Source organism: Saccopteryx bilineata, chromosome 4 (genome assembly GCF_036850765.1).
Source record: "Saccopteryx bilineata isolate mSacBil1 chromosome 4, mSacBil1_pri_phased_curated, whole genome shotgun sequence".
Lineage (NCBI taxonomy): Eukaryota > Metazoa > Chordata > Mammalia > Chiroptera > Emballonuridae > Saccopteryx > Saccopteryx bilineata.
In genome coordinates this window covers 130,197,300-130,222,326 of record NC_089493.1, presented here as the reverse complement: position 1 = coordinate 130,222,326, position 25,027 = coordinate 130,197,300, and the positions used below count along the sequence as shown (strand labels likewise).

Below are 25,027 nucleotides of genomic sequence, written 5' to 3'. Positions count from 1 at the left end.
CAATTTAAGGCTGAACGCAAATTGAGCGTGTCAGGGGGAAGGTGAACATTTGTTTGCAGTGGCAATCATCTGTTTTACATAAAAACTACGTCCTAACGTAATTTCTTTTAAGAATGCCTCCTAGAAAATACAGCACTGAAGAGGAGAGAAAAGGAGCTAAAGCTGCACAAAAACAGCTTTCTCGACAAAAAGAAACCACTGAGCAGAGAAAGACAAGGCTTGCTTCAGTCGCAGAGCAAATGCGTCTTTCTCGGCAAAATGAGACTGATGAGCACAGAAACAAGGCTTGCCTCAGATGCAAGACAAAAAAGCCTGTCTCGACAAAATGAGTCCCTTGAACAAAGGCAGGGGAGAAATGCAAAAAAACGACAGAGTAATGCTGACCGAAACGCAAAAAGGATTAAAACAGTTTCAAACGGAGAAACTTTAATTTTTGAGCATTCCTCTGGTGACATGAATATTAAATGTGAACACTGTCAGTCCTTAAACTTCAAGTTAGAAACTAATCGATTTGACCCTGGCAAGAAAGGATTTTCTCAATGTTGCAAGTACGGAAACATTGTAGTTCCACAAATTGAGAATTATCCACTACTCTTGAATAAATTATTGACTAATCAGCATCCAAATAGCAAACAGTACATGGATAGCATTTGATCCATTAATAGTTCGTTTGCTTTTGCGTCCATGGGAAACATTGACTTGCCTGGACCAGGACTTTATTGTTTTCAACTTCATGATCAAGTTTACCATCAAACTGGAACTTTGCATCCTTCTGAAGGGAAAAGAAAGTTTGCTCAATTATATATACTTGATCCCTCAGAAGCCAATTCATAATATCTAGAACAGCAGTCATTTCGTATGACCGCCGGGCTTTCTAGTATATATATATATATTTGAACAATTCCATAATAAAAAGATTTTTTAAAGTTAAAGATGTTCAAAGAGCTAAAGGAAGGAACAGAAACTGTGAGATAAGAACATACAGATTTCTATTTATTTTTATTATTATGTTTAAACTAAGAGAAGGGGAGATAGACTCCTGCATGGGCCCCAACCGAGATCTACTCAGCAACCCGTCTGGGGCCGATGCTCAAATAAACTGACCTATCCCCAGCACCTGGGGCTGACACTTAGACCAAACAAGCCACTGGCTGTGAGAGGAGAAGAGGGAGAAAAGCGGGAGAGGGAAAGGGAGAGAAGCAGATGGTCGCTTCTCATGTGTGCCCTGATCGGGAATCAAACCCAGAACATCCTCATGCTGGGGGGATGCTCTATCCACTGAGTCAACTGGCCAGGGCCAAGAACATAGATTTTTTTTTTTTTTGACAGACACACAGAGAGGGACATATAGGGACAAACAGGAAGGGAAATTGGTAAGAAGCATCATTCTTCATTGCAGCTCCTAGTTGGCTCCTTAGTTGATTGCTTTCTCATATGTGCCTTGACCAGGACGTTACAGCAGAATGAGTGACCCCCTGCTCAAGCCAGCGACCTTGGGCTCAGGCCAGTGACCTTGGGCTTAAAGTCAGCGACCTCTGGGCTCAAGCCAGCAACGATGGGGTCATGTCTATGATCCCATGCTCAAGCTGGCAACCTCGAAAGTTTTGAACCTGAGTCTTCCACACTCTATTGACTGCGCCACCGCCCGGTCAGGTGAACGTACATTTTTTTTTTCCGGAAGTTAGAAGTGGGGAGGCAGTCAGACTCCCACATGCGCCCAACTGGGATCCACCCAGCATGCCCACCAGGGGGCGATGCTCTGCCCATCTGGCAGTTGCTCCATTGTAGCTGGAGCCATTTTAGTACCTGAGATGGAGGCCATGGAGCCGTCCTCAGCACCCAGGCCAACTTTGCTCCAATGATGCCTTGGCTGTGGGAGGGGAAGAGAGAGATAGAAAGGAGAGTGGGAGGGGTGGTGAAGCAGATGGGTGCTTTTCCTGTGTGCCCTGACCGGGAATGGAACCCAGGACTTTCACACACTGGGCCACACTCTACTGCTGAGCCAACCAGCCAGGGCCTACATACAGATTATTGAGAGCCACACTATGTATAAAAATTAAACACAGGCCCTGGCCGGTTGGCTCAGTGGTAGAGCGTCGGCCTGGCGTGCCGGGGTCCCGGGTTCGATTCCCGGCCAGGGCACACAGGAGAGGCACCCATCTGCCTCTCCACCCCTCCCCCTCTCCTTCCTCTCTGTCTCTCTCTTTCCCTCCTGCAGCGAGGCTCCATTGGAGCAAAGATGGCCCGGGTGCTGGGGATGGCTCCTTGGCCTCTGCCCCAGGCGCTGGAGTGGCTCTGGTCATGGCAGAGCGATGCCCCAGAGGGGCAGAGCATCGCCCCCTGGTGGGCATGCCGGGTGGATCCTGGTTGGGCGCATGCGGGAGTCTGTCTGACTGTCTCTCCCCGTTTCCAGCTTCAGAAAAAAAAAAAAAAAAAAAAAAAAAAATTAAACACAATATTAAGATAAACAATTTTTAAACAAAGTCAAATAGAGCTGAAGAGAGAATTAAAAATTAGAAAACGGAATGTAAAAATATTCCAGAATGCAGATGAATGATATAAAGAAATAAGGTTACAAAAGGAAAAATATATAGAAGACTGAATGAGAAGGTTCAAATACTTCTATTAGTGTAGTGGTCAAAAGAGAAAAAAATAGCAGCCAAGAAAGAAAGAAAAAAAGGCACCCCCTCCAATGTCCTATCAGGTTGAAGGGGCAGACTGAGGCCCAAGAGCGATAAATAAAATTAAGTCCAATACTAAAATACTGCCGTACAAAGTAACAGTCTAAAAGAAAAAAATTGAAAGCTCCAAGACAGTAAATGATTCACAAATGTGACAATGAAATGTACAATAGACTTTACAACAGCAAAAATAGTTGGAGATAATGGAATATTATCATTAAAGTGTTAAGAAAAATAATGGTCCATCTATGTAGAATCTAAAGCTACAATGTACAAGAGCAAGGGCAAAATAAAGGTATAAATTTAAAAGACTTTTTTCAGACATACCAATATTGAATTTACTATATACAAAGCTCTGGTAACAGAGTTAGTGAAAACGGAAAAGACAGAGTCCAAACAGAAAGGCTGTGATGTGACATAAGAAGTAATGGTGAGAAGAGAAATGGATAAACTCCTGGGAAGTCTGAATAAATACCCTGGGAGGTGGCAGGGGAACAATTTGGGGGAGGAATTTAAAACTAAAATAATGGCCAAATAAAATAAAAGATGTGAATGGAAAGGCTGAAAAACTAAAATTCCTAGCACTGTTTGACGGTAGTATAAAAAACCAAGAATTCAAGTTAAAAGCAGCTAATAAAATAGAAACAGAAAGTATAAACTTTAAACCAGCAGAGGAAGTAAAGAATGAAAAGGAAACTTTTATCAAATGAATAAAAGACAGGAAAGAAAAAACAAGCAAAGAAAAACAGGGCTAAACTGAAAATCCAAAGTTAGAGGGCAGAAACAGGTTGAAATATATTACCAACACTAATAACTAACATAATTCAACCTTATTAAATTAATCTAATAAAAAAGACAAAGCCTGACCTGAGGGGGCGCAGTGGATAAATCATCAACCAGGAATGCTGAGGTTGCCAATTCAAAACTCTGGGCTTGCTTGGTCAAGGTACATACAGGAAGCAACTACTATGAGTTAATGCTCCCTGCTTCTCCCTTCCATTGTTCTCTCTCTCACCTCCCTCTAAAAAAAAAAAAAGGCAGAGACTACAGGTCTTTTAAATGTGGTCTTGTAAAGATTGGAATGTGTAAGAAAAAAAATGTACATCAGAAGATGTGTTAAACACACTAATCAAAACAAGGCCAGTCTATACTGGAATATTGCTTCACCTTGTGAAACTAATCACACAAAATTTAGTAAGGATTAGAAGATTTGAAAATTAGTAAATTTGATTCAAAAGATAGACACACTACCCCACATCTATCAAATACATTCTTTCCAAGCACATATAGAGAACTTATGAAAACTGGTCAAAGAATATTGTAACAAATTCCAGAAAACTGACACTATACCAGTTCTCTAACCACAATGGTTAGAGCTTAATTATAAGCTATATATTAATATAAAAAAAGCACCCTGGTCAGATAGCTTGATTGGTTAGAGCATTGTCCCAAAGTGCAAAGGTTGCTAGTTCGTTCCCCAGTCAGGGTATGTACAGGAACAGCTCGATGCTCCTCTTTTCCTTTCTTTCTTTCTCCTCCCCCTTCCTCTCTTACTGAAATCAATAATTAAAAAAAAAAAAAAAGGCCTGACTGGTGGTGGCACAGCAGATAAAGCATCAACCTAGAATGCTGAGGACCCAGGTTCAAAAACCCTAGGTCACCAGATTGGGCTCACCAGCTTGAGTATAAGATCATCAACATGACCCTGGGGTCACTGTTTTGAGCCCAAAGGTTGCTGGCTTGAAGCTCAAAGTCATTGGCTTGAACCCTAGTTCACTGGCTTGAGCAAGGGGTCAATGATTTGGCTTAAGCCCTCTAGTCAAGGCACATATAAGAAGCAATCAATGAACAACTAATGCCTGACCAGGCGGTGGCGCAGTGGATAGAGCGTCAGACTGGGATGCGGAAGGACCCAGGTTCGAGACCCCGAGGTTACCAAAAGCTCATCAGCTTGGACCCAAGGTCACTGGCTCCAGCAAAGGGTTGCTCGCTCTCCTGAAGGCCCACGGTCAAGGCACATATGAGAAAGCAATCAATGAACAACTAAGGTGTCGCAACGCGCAACGAAAAACTGATGATTGATGCTTCTCATCTCTCTCCTTTCCTGTCTGCCTGTCCCTGTCTATCCCTCTCTCTGACTCTCTCTCTGTCTCTGTAAAAAAATAATAATAATAATAAAATTAAAAAAAATGAACTAAGATGCCACAACTAGGAGTTAATGCTTCTCACCTCTATCCCTTCCTCTCTCAAAAAAATAAATAAAAATTAAAAAGACAAAATAGCACATTTTTGGAAACTAAGAAACACTTCTGAACAACTCATGGGTTAAAACAGCAATTACAACTGAAATTAGGAAATGTTTAGTACTAACCAATGAAAGCATTACATACCAGAACTTGTGGGATACAGCAAAAGTCCAACCTCAACAAAAACCTACAGCGTCAAATGCATTGATAAAATAACAAGAATTTCAGACGTGTTAAACATACAATAGGCTTAAAAATGAAATACACACACAAAATACTGGTAGAACTTGGGAAACCTAAATAAGGTCAATGAATCAATGTCAAATCCAGGTTGTAATCATTTATTATAGTTCTTTTTAAAAATATTTTATTTATTCATTTTAGAGAGATGAGAAAGAAAGGGAGGAGGAGCAGGAAGCATCAACTCATAGTAGTTTCTCATGTGTACCTTAACTCGGCAAGCCTGGGGTTTTGAACCAGCAACCTCAGCATTCCAGGTCAGGCTAGTTTACTATAGTTTTATAAAATGTTGCCATTGGAGAAAACAAGGTAAAGTGTACAGGGATCTCTCTAAATTATTTCTTTACAACTACATGTGAATCTACAATTATCTCAATGAAAAAAAAAATTTTTTTTAACAGAGACAGAGAGAGAGTCAGAGAGAGGGATAGACAGGAATGGCGAGAGATGAGAAGCATCAATCATCAGTTTTTCATTGCAACACCTTAGTTGTTCATTGATTGCTTTCTCATATGTGCCTTGACTGTGGGGGCTACAACAGACCGAGTAACCCCTTGCTCAAGCCAGCAACCTTGGGCTCAAGCTGGTGAGCTTTGCTCAAACCAGATGAGCCCGCGCTCAAGCCAGTGACCTGGGGGTCTCGAACCTGGGTCCTCCGCATCCCAGTGCAATGCTCTATCCACTGCGCCGCCGCCTGGTCAGGCTCAATGAAAATTTTAATGAAGAAAAAAAACAAAAAACACACCGTGGTGGGATAGCTCAGTTGGTTAGAGCAGAGCAGTGGTCCCCAACCTTTTTTGGATCACGGACCGGTTTAATGTCAAAAAATATTTTCATGGACCAGCCTTTAGGGTGGAACGGATAAATGTATCACATGACCGAGACAAGCGTCAAGAGTGAGTCTTAGACGGATGTAACAGAGGGAATCTGGTCATTTTAAAAAAATAAAACAACGTTCAGACTTAAATATAAATAAAACAGAAATAATGTAAGTTATTTATTCTTCCTCTGCGGACTGGTACCAATGGCCCACGGACCGCTACTGGTCCGCGGCCCAGGGGTTGGGGACCACTGGGTTAGAGTATCGTTCCCAAGCACAGAGGTTGCCAATTTGATCCCTAGTCAGGGCACATACAGGAAACAGATCAATGTTCCTGCTTCTCTCTCTAAAAGTCAATAAACATAACCCCCCCTCACAAGAATCCAACATGGAGGAATGGAGGTTGGGGGAGGGGAGTCAAGAGGGACAACTATACAGTGACGAAAAATGCTTTGACTCTGGGTGATGGGCACACAACATAATCAACAGTTCCAATGCTGTAGAGATGTTTACATGAAACCTACATACCCTTATTATTCAATGTCACCTCATTAAATTTAATTTTCAAAAACACCAAAACCCAACATAGCCAAAATCCCAAACACTAACACCATCAAATGCAGACAAGGATGTGGAGGAGTAATAGAAATGCTTTCATTGTTGGTAGGAATGTAAAATAGTACAGACACTTGAGAAGACAGTTTGGCAATTTCTTACAAAACCAACCAACCACACTCTCAACCATACAACCCAGCAATCATGCTCCTTATACTTACCCAAATGAGTTCAAAACTTATGTTTACAGAAAAACCTCTCTACAGATGTTTATTGAAGCTTTATTTATATTTGCCAAAATTTGGAAGCAACCAAGATATGTCCTTCAGTAGGTGAATGGACAAACTGTGATACCTCCAGACAATGGAATATTATTCAGCCCTAAAAGGAAATGTGCTATTGAGCTATGAAAAGACATGGAGGATTCTTAAATGCATATTACTAAGTGAAAGAAGCCAATCTGAACAGGCTACATACAGTATGATTCCAAATAGATACCATTCTGGAGAAGGCAAAATTATGGTTGCCAAGAACAGGCTGGATAAACAAGTAGAGCAGAGAGGATTTTTAGGCAGTGAGCCCATCCTGTATGATACTATGATGGTTCAGACATACTATTATACTTTTCCAAATGCAAAGAATATACAACACTGACAGTGAACCCTAATGTAAATTATGGACTTTGGGTGACAACAATGTGTCAACAGAGGTTCACTGATTGCGACACATGCATCACTGGGAGGGGATTTGTTGATGAAGGTGGCTATACCTATGCTCTGGCAGAGGGTATGTGGGCAATCACTGTGCCTTCTGCTCAGTTTTGTTATGAATCTAAAAAATGCTCTAGAAAATAGTCTCTTTCTTTCTCATTTGTATTTTTCTGAAGTGAGAAGCATGGAGGCAGAAAGTCTCCCACATGCACCCGACCGGGATCCACCTGGCATGTCCACCAGGGGGCAATGCTCTGCCCATCTGGGCTGTTGCTCTGTTGCAACCGGAGCCATTCTAGTGCCTGAGGAGGAGGTTATGGAGCCATCCTCAGTGCCCGGGTCAATTTTGCTCCAATGGAGCCCTGGCTGTGGGAGGGGAAGAGAGAGACAGAGAAAAAGAAGAGGGGGAAGGGTGGAGAAGCAGATGGGCGCTTCTTCTGTGTGCCCTGACCAGGAATCAAACTCAGGACTTCCACACACCAAGCCAATGCTCTACTGCTGGTTGATCTCTATTCAACCAGCCAGGGCCGAGTCTAATTCTTTTTCAGGAAATAAAATAGTGCCATTCACATGAAAAACAGGGCAAATCAAAAGAAAGTAGAAGGGACAAATACAGTATTTATTCGGTGCCTTTGACCTGCCATCCTGTGGCTGGCTATTGGGATACAATGACAATGATATAACAGATATGATCCCTGTTCGCTTAGAGCACTACCATCTAGTATAGAAAACAGGTATCAAACCAACCACACAAATACAGAAGTATGTTTGATGACAGCATATAACCTGATCTACACTAAAGGTAAATACAATGCCTTTGAGGAAGTGATGCTTTTAATTAAAATCATTTTTATTTTTCAATTATAGTCAACATACAATATTTACTAGTTTCAGGTATATACCCCAGTGATTAGACATTATGTAAGTATGTGATCATCCCGATAAATCTAATACCCATCTGACACAATAGTTATTAGAATATTATTGACTGTATTCTCTGTGCTGTACTTTACATCCTCATGACTATTCTAATAGTCAACTTGTATTTCTTTCTTTTTTTTTTTTAAAGAAAGGAGAGGGAGAGAGAGAGACAGAGAGAGAAGGGGTGGAGGAGCTGGAAGCATTAACTCCCATATGTGCCTTGACCAGGCAAGCCCAGGGTTTCCAACCGGCGACCTCAGCATTTCCAGGTCAACGCTTTATCCACTGCGCCACCACAGGTCAGGCAACTTGTATTTCTTAATCCCTTCACCTTTATACCCATCCCCCTCAACCACCCTCCCATCTGGCAACTGTCAAAATGTTCTCTGTATCTATGAGTCTGTTTCTATTCTGCTTGTTCACTTGTTTTTTTTAGATTCATTTGTTGATAGGTATGTATTTAATACTACTTTATTATTCATATTATTTTATCTTTTCTTTTTCTTCAAGACCTTTTAACATTTCATATAATACTGGTTTAGTGGTGATGAGCTTATTTAGCTTTTTCTTGTCTGGGAAGCTCTTTATCTGTTCTTTGATTCTAAATGATAGCTTTGCTGGGTAATCTTTGTTGTAGTAGGTCCTTGCTTTTCATCATTTTGAATATTTCTTGCTGATCTCTTCTGGCCTGCAAAGTTTCCATTTAAAAATCAGCTGACAGAATCATGGGAGCTCCCTTGTAGGCAACTAACTGCTTTCCTCTTGCTGTAGTTAAGACTCTCTGTCTTTAACCTTTTGCATTTTAATTACTATGTATCTTGTTGTGGGGCTCTTTGCATTTATCCTGTTTGGGACTCTCTGCACTTCCTGGACTTGTATGTCTATTTCCATCACCAGGTTAGGGAAGTTTCAGTCATTATTTTTGTTTTTAAATAAAAAAAGTTTTTTTAACTTTAAATGTATTGATTGATTTGAGAGAGAAGGAAGGAAGACAGTGGGGGGGGGGGAGAGAGAGAAAGAGAGAGATGGAGGGAGGGAGGGAGGGAGGAAGGAACATTGATTTGTTTTTCCACTTATTTATGCACTCACTGGTTCCCCTTGTATGTGCCCTGACCAGGGATGGAACCTGTAACCTTGGTGTATTGGGACAATGCTCCAACAAACTGAGCTACCCAGCCTTTCTTTCATTATTTTTTCAAATGGGTTTTCAATTTCTTGCTCTCTCTTCGCCTTCTGGCACCCTCATGATGCAAATGTTGGTGCACTTGAAGCTGTTTCAAAGGCTCCTTACACCATCACCTTTTTTTGTTCTGATGGGATGTTTTTTTTCTTCCTTTGATTTCAAATTACTGATTTAATTCTCAGCTTCATATACTCTGCTGTTTATTCCTTAAGTTCTGACTGGTTCTTCTTCACGGTTTCTGTGTCCTCTTCTATGCTGTTGAAGTTTTAAGTTCAGCCACTCTTCCTCTATGTTCACTGAGCATCCTTAAAAGCAGGTTTTTTTAAAGATATTATTTACTGATTTTATAGAAAGAGGAGACAGAGAGGGGAGTGGAACAAAAGTATCAACTCATAGTTGTCTCGCTTTAGTTGTTCATTGATTTTTTTTTTTAAAGAATACTTTTTTATTTTATTTTTTACAGAGACAGAGAGTGAGTCAGAGAGAGGGATAGACAGGGACAGACAGACAGGAACGGAGAGAGATGAGAAGCATCAATCATTAGTTTTTCATTGCGCATTGCAACACCTTAGTTGTTCATTGATTGCTTTCTCATATGTGCCTTGACCGTGGGCCTTCAGCAGACTGAGTAGCCCCTTGCTGGAGCCAGCGACCTTGGCTTCAAGCTGGTGGGCTTTTGCTCAAACCAGATGAGCCCGTGCTCAAGCTGGCGACTTCGGGGTCTTGAACCTGGGTCCTCTGCATCCCAGTCCGGCTCTATCCATTGTGCCACCGCCCGGCCAGGCATTGATTGGTTTTTGTATGTGACTTGACCAGGGAAGCCCAGGGTTTGGAAATGGTGACCTCAACATTCCAGGTTGACACTCTATCCATCGCACCACCACAGGTCAGGCAAGCAAGCAGTGTTTTGAACTCTGTATCTGTTAGATTGCTTGTCGCCCTTTTGTTAAGTTCTTTTTCTGGAGTTTGGTTCTGTTCATTCATTTGGGACATGTTTCTTTGTCTCCTCATTTTGGTTACCTCCCTGTACTTGTTTCTCTGTATTAGGTAGAGCTGCTACAAACCCTGGGATTGGTAGAGTGACCTAATGTAGGGTCTAGTGGCACAACCAAGTGGGAGACTCCAGGTGTGCCTCCACCCCCATGTGGGCTATGTGCACCCTCCTGTTGTAGTTGAGCCTTGACTGCTGCTGACACATCAATGGGAGGGATTCACTGCCAGGACAATCCACTACAACAACTGGCTGCAAATACCAATGACCATGGAGGAGGATCAGATGTACAGAGGCCCGCTCCCACAGAGTGAGATTTACTTCAGCAGGGCTCTGGTGCCTGAGTCGCCATCTTCAGTGTGTTGTCATCAAGATGGTTGAGTTGTGTTTTGATGTGGTCTGAAGCTGTCTACCAGGTGCACAGGCTCTGGGGCCTCCCAGGAGGTGCAGGCCAAGGTCAGCCAATGCCTGTGTTCTGCCCAGGGCTACCTGGTTTGAACTACAAAGCAATTTGCAGATGGCTGCTACTTGTGCTTGGCTTGGTGGTGCCCAGGAGAGGCCATGCTGTGAACCAAGGCTGGCTGCCACTAGTGCCAGTGCTGGAGCCATGTGGTGAGAGGTACAGGGTACACTAGGCCAGATGCTGCTCGTTTGAGATTTTAGCAAAGTCTGAAGCCTGAGCCTAGATGGGCGGTTCATGTGGAAAAAACACAGGAAGCAGCTTGGGTGGGCCCACAAGTTTGGTGGAGTGGGGTCTCATGGAATCACCAGGGTGACACAGTGATAGCCAAGCTGATGGAGACTCAGATACAGTGTCTGCCTGTAGCTCTGCTGGGGTGGGGGAAGGGCTCCTCAAAGGAACAGTGTCCCCTGCCAGCACTTCTGTCTGGGAGAAAGCTGCCCCACCTTTGACCATCCACTCTCAGCGCTTGCTCTGATGCCAGATACTTCAGTTCCTCCGTATAAGTCCCTGGTGCCTTTTAAGCTGCTGCCCTAGCGCAGGAGCTCAGAAAGAATGAGTCAGAACAAATGCGGGTCCTTTAAGAGGAACTGTGTAGGACTCTAGCAACCCTCTGTCTCCCTTAGCCTCAATCTCTGCTGGTTTTATACCCTGAAGTTTTGGGGACTTTTCCTCCCAGTGCTGGGATGGGGAGCATGGTGTGATGTGAGGCTGGGACCCCTCGCTCCTCAGGGGGAACCTCCACAGCCAAGCTATCCCTCTGGATTTTTATTTATCACACATGGGTGTGCAACCAGCCCCTTCTGTATCTCTGCCCCTCTGACAGTCTCCATGTGGCAGCTTCTTGATAAATCCCTAGTTGCAGGCCTTCTGTTTGGCGAGATTTCAGGCAGTTCTGAATAACAGTTGTAGGGAGTGCAAGTACCATGTTTAGGTATGCTGCCATCTTGACTGGAAGTGGTATTAAAGGGAGAACTGAAGGCTGGGTAAGAGCCTGGAGGATTGGTCTAAGCAGAACTAACACATGCAAAGGACAGGACAGTGGAGTACAATGATAGGTCAGGACGTTGACAAACACTAGGCTGGAGAATCAGGCAAGGATCAGATTATGCAGATTTTTGCTTTTCTACTTACAGCAACTGACATCACACTTGGGGAGCATTAAAGGAGTGACATAGTCTTATTTATTTTTTAGAATACCACTCTAGCTGCTGTTTAGGGCATGGATTAGAATGGGGGAGGGAGGGCAAACAAGTTGATATGTACAGCAGTAGGCAGTCTCTCGGATCACATAGACAGTGGAGAAGAAAAGTAGCAAGATTCCAGATATTTAGATGAGAGAATTGTTAGGACTTGGTGACAGACTGGACATCACTAGATGGAGTAACAGAGTAGGAGTTAAGATAGTCAACTCTAAGGTATCTGATATGAATGACCAACTCAAAAGAAATGGCATTTACAGAGAAGGAAAATAAAGGAGGAAATCATTGTGGGGCAGTAAGCTGGAAGCCAAGAGTTCAGTTTGATATGTGTTAAACCAGAAATGCCAGTAGAACATGTTTAAGTAGAAATGTCAAGTGGGTGGGAATATATCCATCGAGATCAAACCATTTGTTGGAATCAAAGGCTTACAGAATAGTAAGTATTTAAAGCCATGAAAGTGAAAGAAATTGCTCAGTGGGGGACACAAAGAGAAGAGTTTAAGACTAAGCCTTGGGGAACTTGGGAGTTATGGAAATCAGGTAGAAAAGAAAGATAAGAAACAGAAGTTAACAGAGGGGCTATAGAAAGCAAAAGAATTGGTCAAGGAGAGAGGGGTCCACTGTATCGGATACTGCTGAGAGATGACACGAATGAGGGCAGGCTGGGCTCAGCAACATGGTGGGCACTGGGCAACCTTACCAACAGGAAATCCTGGAACATGGAAGAGACAGTAGGAGGATGAAGAGGTGACAAAGTAGAGGTAAGGCTTGCAGGCACTTCCCTGAAAAGCTTTGTGTAGGGGTGGGGAGACAGGTCTACAGAACAAGCCGGAAGGAGAGGTGCTGGAAGGGAAAGAGTTTTAAAAGTGACCTCTCATTTCTTTGTAACAACAGAATCAGGCAGATTTACTGATTAAGATTTCTTTTTCTAATCTGGGAGATAGAACATTTGTGTATGTGGAAAAGGATTCAGAAGGGAGTGAGTCCAAAGAGTCAGGGAAATGGGGGTGTGCCAATGAAGCATGTCCCTGAAAATTAGGAGGGCACGAGATCTAGGACACAGCATAGAGGGATTAGTGTTCGGTGAAAAAGATCAGGACCCAAGTTAAGTCATTGATGCTGGATGTATAAGAATATAAATAAGCCTGACGTGTGGTGGCACAGTGGATAAAGCGCAGAGCTGGAATGCTGAGGTTGCAGGTTCAAAACCCTGGGCTTGCCCGGTCAAGGCACATATGGGAGTTGAAGCTTCCTGCTCCTCCCCCCCTTCTCTCTCTCTCTCTCATTTCTCTCTCCTCTAAAATAAATAAAAATAATTTTTTAAAAAAGAATATAAGTAAAACTTAATTCTACCTAAAAAATATATATGCACATATCCCTATTTTAATATGGAAGAAGCAGCTTCAAAAAGCACAATGGTTTCAGGCCCTGGTTGGGTGGCTCCAAGGACAAGAGGACAGAGCATAGTCCCCTCTCTTCCTTCCCCTCTTCTTCCCTTCCTCCATCTTTCTCCCTCTCTCTCAAATTAATGGAAAAAAAAAGTAGAATGGTTTCAGCTCACATAATCCTGAAACGTTTCAGAGAATCCCAGCATACCAGAACCTCGTCACAGCTCTAGAAAAACAGGAGCTGTTTTAGAGTAGTGTCCAAGACTCAGGGAGCATCTTACCCACAAAGGGAGCAGAGACTGAAAAGCGGTAGCTCCACAAAGCTTTTAGGTCTTAAGGACAAGTCAGCCTTTGTGTGACAGTATAAATTTTACAGAGATCTTTCAAACTCATCTTCTTCTTCCACCTTTGTAATATCTTTATTTTTTAAACATAGCATAGCTCTAGAGAGCTAAATAAAAAATACATCAAAATCTCTATGATTCCAGATAATTTTGAGCTTTTGGGGAGAAAGTGAAATAGATGAATCCAATGCAGAAATTTTAGGGAAAAGTGAAATGGCCCTGGAAGGGCACAGAAAAATGGACAATGAGCTTGGGTACTGGCAAATAGAGACATTACCATTTGTGTTTATAGAAAGATGGTTTTTAGTTGCTTGCTGTAACTTGGGAGGAAGGAAGACAATAAAATAAAATAAAAAAACCAAACACCTGTGTAATATCTTTAAACTCACTTCCTGAGGATGGTAGGAGAGGACCACCATCCTCTGGGACATTGTGGACCAGGATAATTCTTTGTCACAGGAGACGGTCTTGTGCGTTGTAGGCTATTTAGTACTGTACCTGGTTTCTACCCACTATTTGCCAGTGGCATGTCTCACCCCATCCCCAGCCCCCTGCCTCAGTCATGATAACCAAACAAACACCTCCTAACATTGCCAAATATCCCCTGGAGGCAGAAAGAAGTGGGAAATCGACTCCCATTGAAAACCCCCACTTCGATGGATCCCACTGTGATTCTATATGCTAAGGGCAGGCGAGGTAAACTTTCAAAGAAAGTGGGGAAAGTTTTGACCGTATTTTTTTTTTCCAGGCAATAGTTTGTACAAAAAGCATCTAATTTCCAGAGACTGGCAGCATGTAGCAAGAAAAGCAGGATGAATGAACCCAAGAGAACATACCTCACTACTCAGAGGGACTCTTGGGTGGCAGGCTCTGGAGACCAAGCCGTCAGTCATCTTCCCACACTCAGTATCTGGAATGACTGCCACATGCCCTGGCTCACACACACCTGTCCAGCCATTGCTCCTCTTCCTCGTCTATGGGAGGGAGTCTATGCCTTTCTGGAACTTTGGACCCACTAAGGAGTTCAAGACAGAGAAAGCCTGTCCTGCCTGAACAGCCCTCTTTCCAAGAGGACAGAAGACCACACCTACTCGACCAGCATCACCCCCAGTTTGCTGGATGCTGACAGAGCTCTCCTGATGTCCCCTGAGAGAAGGCCACTCAGCTCTTTGCTGCCTTCTTTTACGATGACTTGCTCTGCCGGCTGAAATCCGACAGCCTTCAGAACCCTGGGCTCAGGGATGTTATTCATCTTTCCAGCACTCTAGTGTCAGAGAATCCCACATGCTAAGAACCCAGGCTTGACAATCAATGAACAACTAAAGAGCCGCAATGAAGAATTGATGCTTCTCATCTCCCTCCATTCCTGTCTGTCTGTCCCTCTCTGTCTCTGTCACACATACAAAAAAAAAAAAAAAACCAAAAAAAAAAAAAACCCCACCCAAAAATACAACAAAACACAAACCCAGACTTGAGAAGCAATTATTTTCTAAAAGTTTTTTCAAAGAAAAATCCATGACATTTTTTCAACATATGTTCCAAGAAAGGGATTTCAGACGCGAAAGATAATCTGTAGCGCGCATAAACTTGTTTTCAAGTTTTGCTTTTCAGTCGGCAGATGTGTGCTGCCTCCCCTACCTACCCATCAGAATCTTGCAAAATATTTTTAAGTATTCCTGTTGCTTTACCAAGTTATGCTATCTACGCTACAGACAAAATTTTACGATGGTGTATGAATTTTGGAAGTGGAACTTTGTTTTAAACAACCTGCAGCCCAGCTCAGACTGAGCAGCCCAGCTTCAGCTGACTCAAAACAGTGAAATTGCTGCACCCCAAGACCCATCCTTCTTGCAGTTTCCACACTGCCTCTGCCAGTAGTGATGAGCTCCTCAAGGGGGAAGCATGTCTTAGTACAGGGAGCACAGGCCGAGCCCAAAAGAACCTCTCTAAATGTTTGTTGTAACAGAACATAGCGAACACTGCAGCACATTCACAATAAGGTCATTTTGTGTTAATTTTTGTAATTGTTGCTGGAGCAAGAGATCCTTTATTTCTGCTCTCCATTAAGTAACTACTTAAGAAACAAAAGACTCTGAACAATAAAAAACCAATCTCCTAGTTCCTAATGGTTCTTATAGGTTTTCCCAACTATATTGTTTTAGCCCCTCTGCCAAGGTAAAACTTAAAAAAAAAAATGGTTTTTAAATCCCCAAGAACATTGCTTACTGCTTTAAAAGCAGGATCACACAAAGGAGGGCACAGACCAAACTGACTCTGTAAAATTAAGTTCAGAAGGAAAAGGAGGTACATACACACCTAAGGTTTTAAGTCACTGTTACTCAATGACCGCCTAACCCAATTCTTGATCTCCAGCTCCAGGGGGAAGGAAAATCAGGGGTGAGATTAGGCCTCAGGTTTGCTGGCATTTATAGAACATTCTGGCAGTGCTCTGCCCAGCAGTCTATAATTAGTGAGCATGCCTCAGAGACTTAGAATGAATTCAGAGTTTCAGAAGCCAATAGCCGGTTTCCCAGAACACAGAGCAGCGTAGCCACGGGGCTTACACCGCCCAGAGCACAGCATTGGGTGTTTGCCATCATGCGCACATGTGTGCATGCACATGCCAGTTCTGAAGAATCTCTGTTTTTCAAAGCTCTAACGGCTTGACCCCAACACCTGCTGCACTTCCTGAAGACAGACAGGCTCTGGAGCTCCACTTGTTCCTCACACGTGGCTGCACTTTCTAGGAACTACTGCACACATGCAAAGGCTGGCCAGCTGCCAAGGCAGGGACAGCCCAGCTGCCTTGGGCCTTAACTTTCCCAGTGCTGTCAGGGCGAGATTCCACTGTGGGCTGACTCAGCGGTCAGGATGGAACCCTGCCAACCACCCAGCAGTGCGGGGGCTGCCGGCAGCTCACAGATGTCTCACTAAACCGGGGCAATCAGCTGGGAGGTAGGTCTGGGCTAGCCGCCAGGCTGCTGCTGTGGTAGAAGCTGGGCTTTCCTGATCCTGGTCCTATCTCTGCCACTACCTCCCTGGTGATCTGAGGGAAAACCTCAGGGTACCTCACCACCACCCCTGCCTCAGAGCAGGGAGGTGCTGAGTGGGCAGAAGTGGCACTGTCTATATTAAAGGGCACTGGGCCTGACCTGTGGTGGCGCAGTGGATAAAGCGTCGACCTGGAAATGCTGAGGTTGCCGGTTCAAAACCCTGGGCTTGCCTGGTCAAGGCACATATGGGAGTTGATGCTTCCAGCTCCTCCCCCCTTCTGTCTCTCCTCTCTCTCTGTCTCCCCCTCTCCTCTCTAAAATGAATAAAAAAATAATAATAATAATAAAAAAAAAGGGCACTGGGAGCACTACCACTTACCACATGCTGGCTCAGTTAATCCTTACAACATCCTCCTTATTCCCTCGGCAGGCCTGACAGAAACCCTTATCTTGAAAGAACTTTCAATTACAGACTGTCTCTCTGGCAGCCCATTCTAGGCTCCCTACAGACAGTATCATAACAACTTAAAAATGCAAGACTGCAGGACGTTGCAGTGTGCTGTCAGAGGTCAAGATCAAGGAGAGAGAGAGGGGAGCCAGAAACCTTTTACTTCATGAAAATTGTTTGCTATCTACACCATTGTACATTTCTTTTCAATAAACCAAAAAGGAGCCATCCTTCAAGAGGTAGACCTGGCAGGTGAGCAAATGAGCAAAAAACTCATTTGCTCCCTGGTATACATTTTGCACCTGTTCTCTCCTCTGCTTGTGGCAGTCACCCTTTCACAAAGTGGCACTTCTTTACCATGGAGTTCAGCACTGGATCAGACATGAAAAATGGTATGCCAACATAATGGAAAAATCATGCAGCTATAATACCTCGGACTTGCCCACCCTGTGGTGGTGCAATGAATGAATGGGGCATCGGCCCAGAACGCTGAGGTTGCCAGTTCAAAACCCTGGGCTTGCCCAGTCAAGGCACATATGACAAGCAACAAGCAAGCAATGAACTAGTGAAGCAACTGTGTGTCCGTGTTTCTTGCTCTCCCCCATCTGTATAATCAATAAAATAAAATCTTAAAAAACAAGTTTAATTAAAAAAAAAAACTCACCTCAGACTCAACTCCCCTTCTAAGTTTTTTTGTTCTGTTAACAAGTAAATTTGCAAAATATTTAAATATTCTCTGCCAGCCACTAAGTCTGACAACTTCTGTATATTTTTCATAAGGGTATGTGATTGTCATTTTGCAAACGGAGATTACACTAAAATTCCCTTTTAATTCACTAAAAAAGAAATCTGTGAGATCTTCATCTCATAGATAAAAAGACATAACCTCAGAGAGACAAAAAGCCCCATCCACAGATCACAAGATAAGTGGAGAGAATGGGATTTGAACCCCACTTTGTTGGCTCCGCAAATCTCCTGCCAACACTGCTGTTGTAAACTGAGATGAACTGAACAGGCTCCTTTATACAATGGGGCTGATTTTCCAACTTCCAAAGAACTTGTCTTATGTTCTCCTAGTTGCCCAGTGAAAACCCACAGCTTTTCGCAATTGATTTCTAAACAGCACCACTGGACCACATGAAGAGCACATGCTTACGGAGAGTATGCAGGTATTAGATTACTACCTTTATCATTAGCTCCCTGCCTATACACCAATCAGTAACTTTTTTTTTAATTTTTTTTATTTATTCATTTTAGAGAAGGGGGGGGGGGAGAGAGAGAGAGAGAGAGAAATAGAGGGAGAAGGGGGAGGAGCAGGAAGCATCAACTCCCATATGTGCCTTGACCAGGCAAGCCAGGGTTTTGAACCAGCAACCTCAGTGTTTCCACGTTGTCACTTTATCCACTGCGCCACCACAGGTCAGGCCACCAATCAATAACTTAACCTGGAATACCTTATCATTGTTCCCCTTCTCTGCATGAGGAAAAACCACATTGCAAGTCAGAAAGGAGGAATTAGAAGTCAAAGGCTTGTTTGAGAACAGATTCCTTAGGCTCTCGATCCTGAGATCATTCATTAGGATCCCGCAATCTATATACTTTTTTAAGGCTCCCTAGATGACACTGATGCTCAGTTATACTTAAAAACCACTTAAGCATGCCTTGGCTAAAGAAAAGAATTTTGGTTTACACTTTCCGGTGAAATGAAATCATGTCTGCAAGGTTCTTCGTTGGGAAATATACACAATGCAAGTGCTTCTAGTAGGCTATGATTATCTGCAAAACAACAAAAGTGTCCTCAAAGAGTATGACCCTGGGTTACCCTAGAGCTACTAAACCATCTAAGGCAAAACTGTTCTTTTACATTACTAGAAAAACTATAATTAGAGCGGCATATCTCATTTTTAGATATCCTTTACAGTGTGGTAGTCAACCTGGTCCCTACCGCTCACTAGTGGGCGTTCCAGCTTTCATGGTGGGCAGTTGCAGAGCAACCAAAGTATAAATAAAAAGATAGGTTTAACTATAGTAAGTTGTTTTATAAAGATTTATTCTGCCAAACTTGTCGAAAATCCGACATAGAGTACTTGGTAAGTAATTATTATTATATGCTTTAACTTGCTGTAACTCTGCTTTATAAATTTTATAAAGTAAAGTTACTTCCCTACTTTATAAATCACCATTACTATGGAACTGGTGGGCAGTTAGAAAATTTTACTACTAACAGAGATACAAAAGTGGGTAGTAGGTATAAAAAAGTTGACTACCCCTGCTTTATAACATTGTTGCAAACTCATTCAACCTTTAAAAAAGAGACTAGACTGACATTCTTTCACTTCAGACTTGGAACAATCTTCTTGAACAGTAACTTACACATTTCTTTGCTTTAATCAAGAAAGCAAGCAAGACGAAAAAGATGCAGTCTACTCATGCACAGACTGCTGGTCATGAAGTGGGGTGAGAAGGCATAGACTTGACACAGATCATAGCCCAGGCAGTCCAGCACCCCTCTCTGGCTAGCCTTTAGGAAGAACAAATGACCCCCCACACCAGAAGGACTAACCTGCTTGAGCTGCTCATCCTGACTCCAGCCCGGCTGCCCAGCTGTAGAGGCTGAAGGTGGGACCTTGGCAGTGTCTTTGGCATGGTCTTCTTGAGCTTGCTGTCCATGCAGCGGGGGGCCTGGCACTGGAAGGAGACCAGATATGGGTGCCGCCCTTGGGTCTTGGCGAGCCACTTTCTGACCATGAAAATATTTTGAAGCAGCCTGGGCCTCTTTCTCAGTCACCTCTGCAGTGCCATTGTCCCCATCCTCATCTTCCAAGCCTCCCTTCTCTTCCTCAGGCTCTGAGTTCAGGTTGCTCCGTTTAAAAACTCGGGTCACTGCTGTGGCTGGAGGAACTCTGGCTAAGGGGCCCAGTGAAGGGCTGCCAGAAGGCCGCCCAGGTGTGGCAGAGAGGAGAGTCTGTGTGACCAGCTTCTGGGCATACAAGAACTGGGCTTCTCTCATCTGCTGTCCCTGCTTCTCTTTGGCATCCATCCCCAGAGGAGCGAGGTTTGGTGCTGGCTGCTGCTGCTGCTGTGGGGGCTGCTGCGGCAGCGGCTCCATCGTGGCCTCAAGCTTCAACCACCAATCGGCATAGCTCTGAACCTGGGCACGGCCCAGCAGGCACACTGGGTCTAAACCTTAAATGACCAATAGAAACCACAAAGAAGTAGAAAAAAGGAGGAAAAAACAACACAAAACTACGTAAAACAGATACAAAAAGGCTTTCTTTTCTGCAGTGAATAGTATGAGTTCTGGCGCTGGCTGGTTGGCTCAGTGGTAGAGCATCGGCCTGGCGTGTAGAAGTCCCGGGTTCGATTCTGGGCCAGGGCACACAGGAAAAGCGCCCATTTGCTTCTCCACCCTTCCCCCTCTCCTTCCTCTCTGTCTCTCTCTTCCCCTCCCGCAGCCAAGGCTCCATTGGAGCAAAGATGGCCCGGGCTCTGGGGATGGCTCCTTGGTCTCTGCCCCAGGCGCTAGAGTGGCTCTGGTCACGAGGGAGCGACGCCCCGGAGGCGCAGAGCATCGCCCCCTGGTGGGCGTGCCGGGTGGATCCCGGTCTGGCGCATGCGGGAGTCTGTCTGACTCTCCCGGTTTCTAGCTTCAGAAAAATACAAAAAAAAAAAAAAAGAGTATGAGTTCTGAACACTGAATGCCTTACTTTTAAGCTGAATAAGTGGTGGAAATTTCAGGGGTATGTAGGTAGAAAAGGGTGTGAAGAAAAACAGGATTTAAGAGGGGAATATTGGATAAATCTCAGCAGTGATGGACTACTGCAGGTTTTCAAAAGTAAATTTAGATGATATCTATAAACATCTGTGTTCTGATCTCTCCCTTGGCACTACCAAATGTTCTGTTTATTACTGTACTGGGAAGGTAACTGGTTTCGCACAACGGTTGTATGAAAACCACAATAATAAAGAAAAAGAAGGGCTCACCAACAAAAGAGAAAATACTACTTATGTTCTCAGGCACTTCAGAGAAAAAAATTATGGTCCAAGCTAGACACAGAGCTATCAAGCAGACAGAATGACTTCTTTCATAGAAAAGAAGAATTTAGCAAACTGCTCTTGGGTCTAAACTTTTCAAATTTCCCAGATCAAGTCATTAGCCTGCTTTCAAGTGGGCTGGGAAATGCCAACTGGACATTATAACCTCAAAAAGAATCCACTTTCAACATGAAAGAATGTATGCTCCCCAATCCAGCAAGGAGGCAAGCGTTTCAAATTGCAATCATCACTCAAGCAAATGGGGTGGGGGTGGGGGGATTCCTCAGGAGATTTTAAAGTTAATTCATTTGAAACAGCTATCAATATTATCTAAAGAACAAGTTAATGCTTTTTAAAAATTTTAAATAGACAGCCCCTTTCTTTCTGATTCACATCTACTATTGCCTCTGACAAATACAAAAAAGAAAAAGGCTTTTGGCCCAAAAGTATTCTGGGGGCTGGTTTATCAGCATTCTTACCTATCAGTCTTCAAATACACACCCCTTTCGCAGGCTCTCCTCTCCTCGCTGCCCCTTCCCTTCTTCCTCACCAAGTCCCTTCCCCCAACAAGCCTCATTTGAGTTGTGTTTTCCTCAGCAAGGCTCCATAACTAAATGGAGATTGCTACTTTGCCTGGGCGAGGTTTGGCCAGAGGGAGCCTGCAATATGGCCTACAATGTTTATCAATCATGCGAAAGGAGAATGCACCGCACAGGTTGGAACTTGATATCTGAATTGTTCCGCTGTTTTAGGACTGGGTGAAAAGGTTAAAAAACAAACTAAACGTCTTTAGCATCTTCAACATTTCATGGGGAAATTCATCACATACCTAGCAATAAAAACTGCATAGATTGATAAATATTGTAATGGGTTAGAGAAAAAGGGTCTAATTTTAAAAGCTAGACAAAAAAAAAATTCTAATTTTCTGTTTATCTTAGAAGCACTGCTTTTGCATTCTAAGAATGCCTCCTACGACCTTTAATTCCTCTCTTAGCACTTTATCATATGTTCCTTCTTCTGTAGCCCTTTTTATCGTGTAACAAAGCAGGCACACACACACACAAATGTATACCAACATTAAACCCAGTTAGCAAGTGTTCATTTAAAATAAGAACATTCTGCATCAAAGAAAATTAAACAAAAGAATAAAGCGAATAGTACGCTGTCCGTTCTAATCTTTATCATAATCGTAGACAGTCAAACCCGAGCAGGACTTTTTTTTTTTAAACCCAGTCCTGCCAGTCATTGAACAACTGCTTCTCGTGGCACTATCTTCTCTGCACTCAATGCCCCGCAGAGGAGGATGCGTCCCATAGCGTCCCTCCCCAGTAAGATTGAAATGACTCACTTCTACAACTCTATACACACACCCTCTCACTCTCCCAAAAGCCCATCTCCCCCTCCCCCGGGGCCTAAGCAGCCAGCACACCCATACAACAATACCACTTGCCCACGTGTAGGAAAACTTGTCTCAGAGACCCACGCCACTTCATCCATTCGCACGGCCCCTCCCCCATTTCCCCTGCAGTTCCTGGACCAACGAGTCCGGAGTGACGGGCTGTTTGCAGCAGCTTTGGCTCACCGTCCCCTCCACCTTGGCTGCGGAACTTCTCAAGCCACGGCCCCCCGCGAGCCCCGTGCCCACCGCCCCCGTTACTCCTCCCCCCTGTTCTTTACACCCACATCCCACAATCCAGTGCTATCACTCTTACCTCTACCGAGCCCTCCCAGCCAACCCGCTGGCTCCGCTCGGACGGCCCCAACCGTACCTAACTGGCCTTCTCCGCTCCCGGGGGGCCCTTCCCCTGCCCATCCCTTTATCTCCGATCAGCCGAAGGGGCACAGGGCGTCTCCGGTCTCCTCCCGGCGTTCTCACTGTCCCCGTGCGGCCCCCTCGCCCCGCCGACCAGCGCCTCCACGTCTACCCCTGCACACCTACCTCCCCCTGGACCGCTCCGTCCCCTCCACCTGCTACGGCCCCCGCTCCCACACCCGCGGCGGGAGCCAGGCCCACGCAGCTCACCTGCGCGGGGCGCTCCAGGTCTGCTAGCAGCGGAGGAGAGAGTCGGTCAAGGCCCGGCGCTACCGCTGCGTCTCCGCCTAGTTCCCAGCCAGGGGCCACAGCAGGGGCGGGACCCGCACCGGAAGAGGCGCCGCGGGGCCCGCCTGCCGGCCCTGGGCGGGGACGGGGCGGGGCCACACGGGACGAGGCGCGGCCTGAAGCCGGAAGCCGCCAAAAAGGGATGAAGGGCGGGGTCGACGGAAGTGACTTCCAGGGACGGCTCCGCCTAGCTGAGTCGTGAACGGAAGTGGGTTGGCGCTGGCGGAAGATTTCGCCAGTAGGAAAGCGCGACCACGGGCGACCTCCGGTGAGCGCACTTCCGCGGGGAGTTGGAAAAGACCCGCTGTTCATGCGGTTCCTCTGCGCATGGTCTGGTTGTGGAGGTTGATGTGGCGCGAGTGGCAAGTAGGGAGGAAGGTGAGTAAAGGACAGGGATGGCAGGTCCTTCCTCTGCGATCCCTGCTAACCTGTTAGCTTTTCTCTGAACTCCATTCCTTCCTGTACTGAAACCTGGCTGTCCCTTGAGGCATCCTTGGGACCCCGCCTCACACACCTGGTGGCTAAGCGGGATTCTGTGCCGAGTACGTACTGTCATCATGCTCTCCGACGCTTACTCTCGAGACTCTCCACCCATTTAACCGCCTCTGTAGAGCGCGTCTGCGTATTTGTGCATCCAGCCCCGTGCCATGCTCTCTCTCCTCTGTCTCTCGTCTTGATAATTTCTTCTTTTTTAATGTTTACTTTATTGATTTTAGAGAGAGGAAGGGAAAGAGGAGGAGAAAGACAGGAACAGCTGTTCCTGTATGTGCCCAGACCGGGGATCCAACTAGCAATCTCTGCTCTTCGGGAGGATGCGCTAACGAACCGAGCCATCCGGCCAGGGTCAGTATTGATCCTTTCCTAATCCACGTGGACAACCTATTTAACATCCTTGCGTCATCTCCAGCCACCCTTACATCAGTTTCCCAATCCCAGTCAAAAACTTAGATCAGCCTGACCAGGCGGTGGCGCAGTGGATAGAGCATCGGACTAGGATGCGAAGGACCCTGGTTCGAGACCCCGAGGTCACCAGCTTGAGTGCGGGCTCATCTGGTTTGAGCGAAAGCTCACCAGCTTGGACCCAAGGTCGCTGGCTCGAGCAAGGGATTACTCGGTCTGCTGAAGGCCCACGGTCAACGCACATATGAGAAAGCAATCAATGAACAACTAAGGTTTAGCAATGAAAAACTGATGATTGATGCTTCTCATCTTTCTCCGTTCCCGTCTGTCTGTCCCTATCTCTCTTTGACTCTCTCTCTGTCTGTGTAAAAACAAAAAAAAACTTAGATCAGTCATTGGAACATGTCCAACCACAGCGTGATACCCTTGTGACTTGACAGCACAAGAACTTCATCATAACTGTTTTTTTCACCTTATCAGAATGAAAGCTTGTACTTAATCTCACTCTTCACTTCCCTTCTTATCCACCTCAGATATAACAGTACATCGGTACAATCCTGCTCACGTTCTTAAGCCTGCCCAACACCTTTCTCTCCAACTAAGTCTTCTACCCTGGATGGACTGACATGCTTCTCCATGCCTCTCCATGCCTGTGCCTCCTCATAGAAAATTGTCCTGCTGAACAGATTGGCATCACTAAGTTAATCATTTCAACCTTAAACAGACTGCTAAGAGTATGGGAATTTCACTATGTTTTTCTAGTTAACTTGCTCTCCACTGTCTCTGCAGATTCCTAACCCAACACTTAC

General features: G+C 44.7%; 1 protein-coding gene and 1 long non-coding RNA gene across 5 annotated transcripts in view; one reads left to right on the top strand and one right to left on the bottom strand.

Moving 5' to 3' along the window:
- ARID3B (AT-rich interaction domain 3B) overlaps positions 1–23,349 on the bottom strand; it is a 63,338-nt gene extending 39,989 nt beyond the window's left edge. For all 3 annotated transcript variants that reach the window (XM_066278201.1, XM_066278202.1, XM_066278203.1), the window contains exons 1-2: positions 23,241–23,349; positions 19,746–20,368 (exon numbers count right to left, since the gene is read on the bottom strand). In XM_066278201.1, the coding sequence (XP_066134298.1) occupies positions 19,746–20,291 (546 nt within the window). In that variant the 5' untranslated portion in view covers positions 20,292–20,368; positions 23,241–23,349. The remainder of the gene's footprint in view (positions 1–19,745; positions 20,369–23,240) is intronic.
- A 195-nt stretch (positions 23,350–23,544) lies between these two features.
- LOC136336464 (uncharacterized) overlaps positions 23,545–25,027 on the top strand; it is a 37,269-nt gene continuing 35,786 nt past the window's right edge. For both annotated transcript variants that reach the window (XR_010731456.1, XR_010731457.1), the window contains exons 1-2: positions 23,545–23,696; positions 24,035–24,161. This is a non-coding gene — a long non-coding RNA (uncharacterized lncRNA). The remainder of the gene's footprint in view (positions 23,697–24,034; positions 24,162–25,027) is intronic.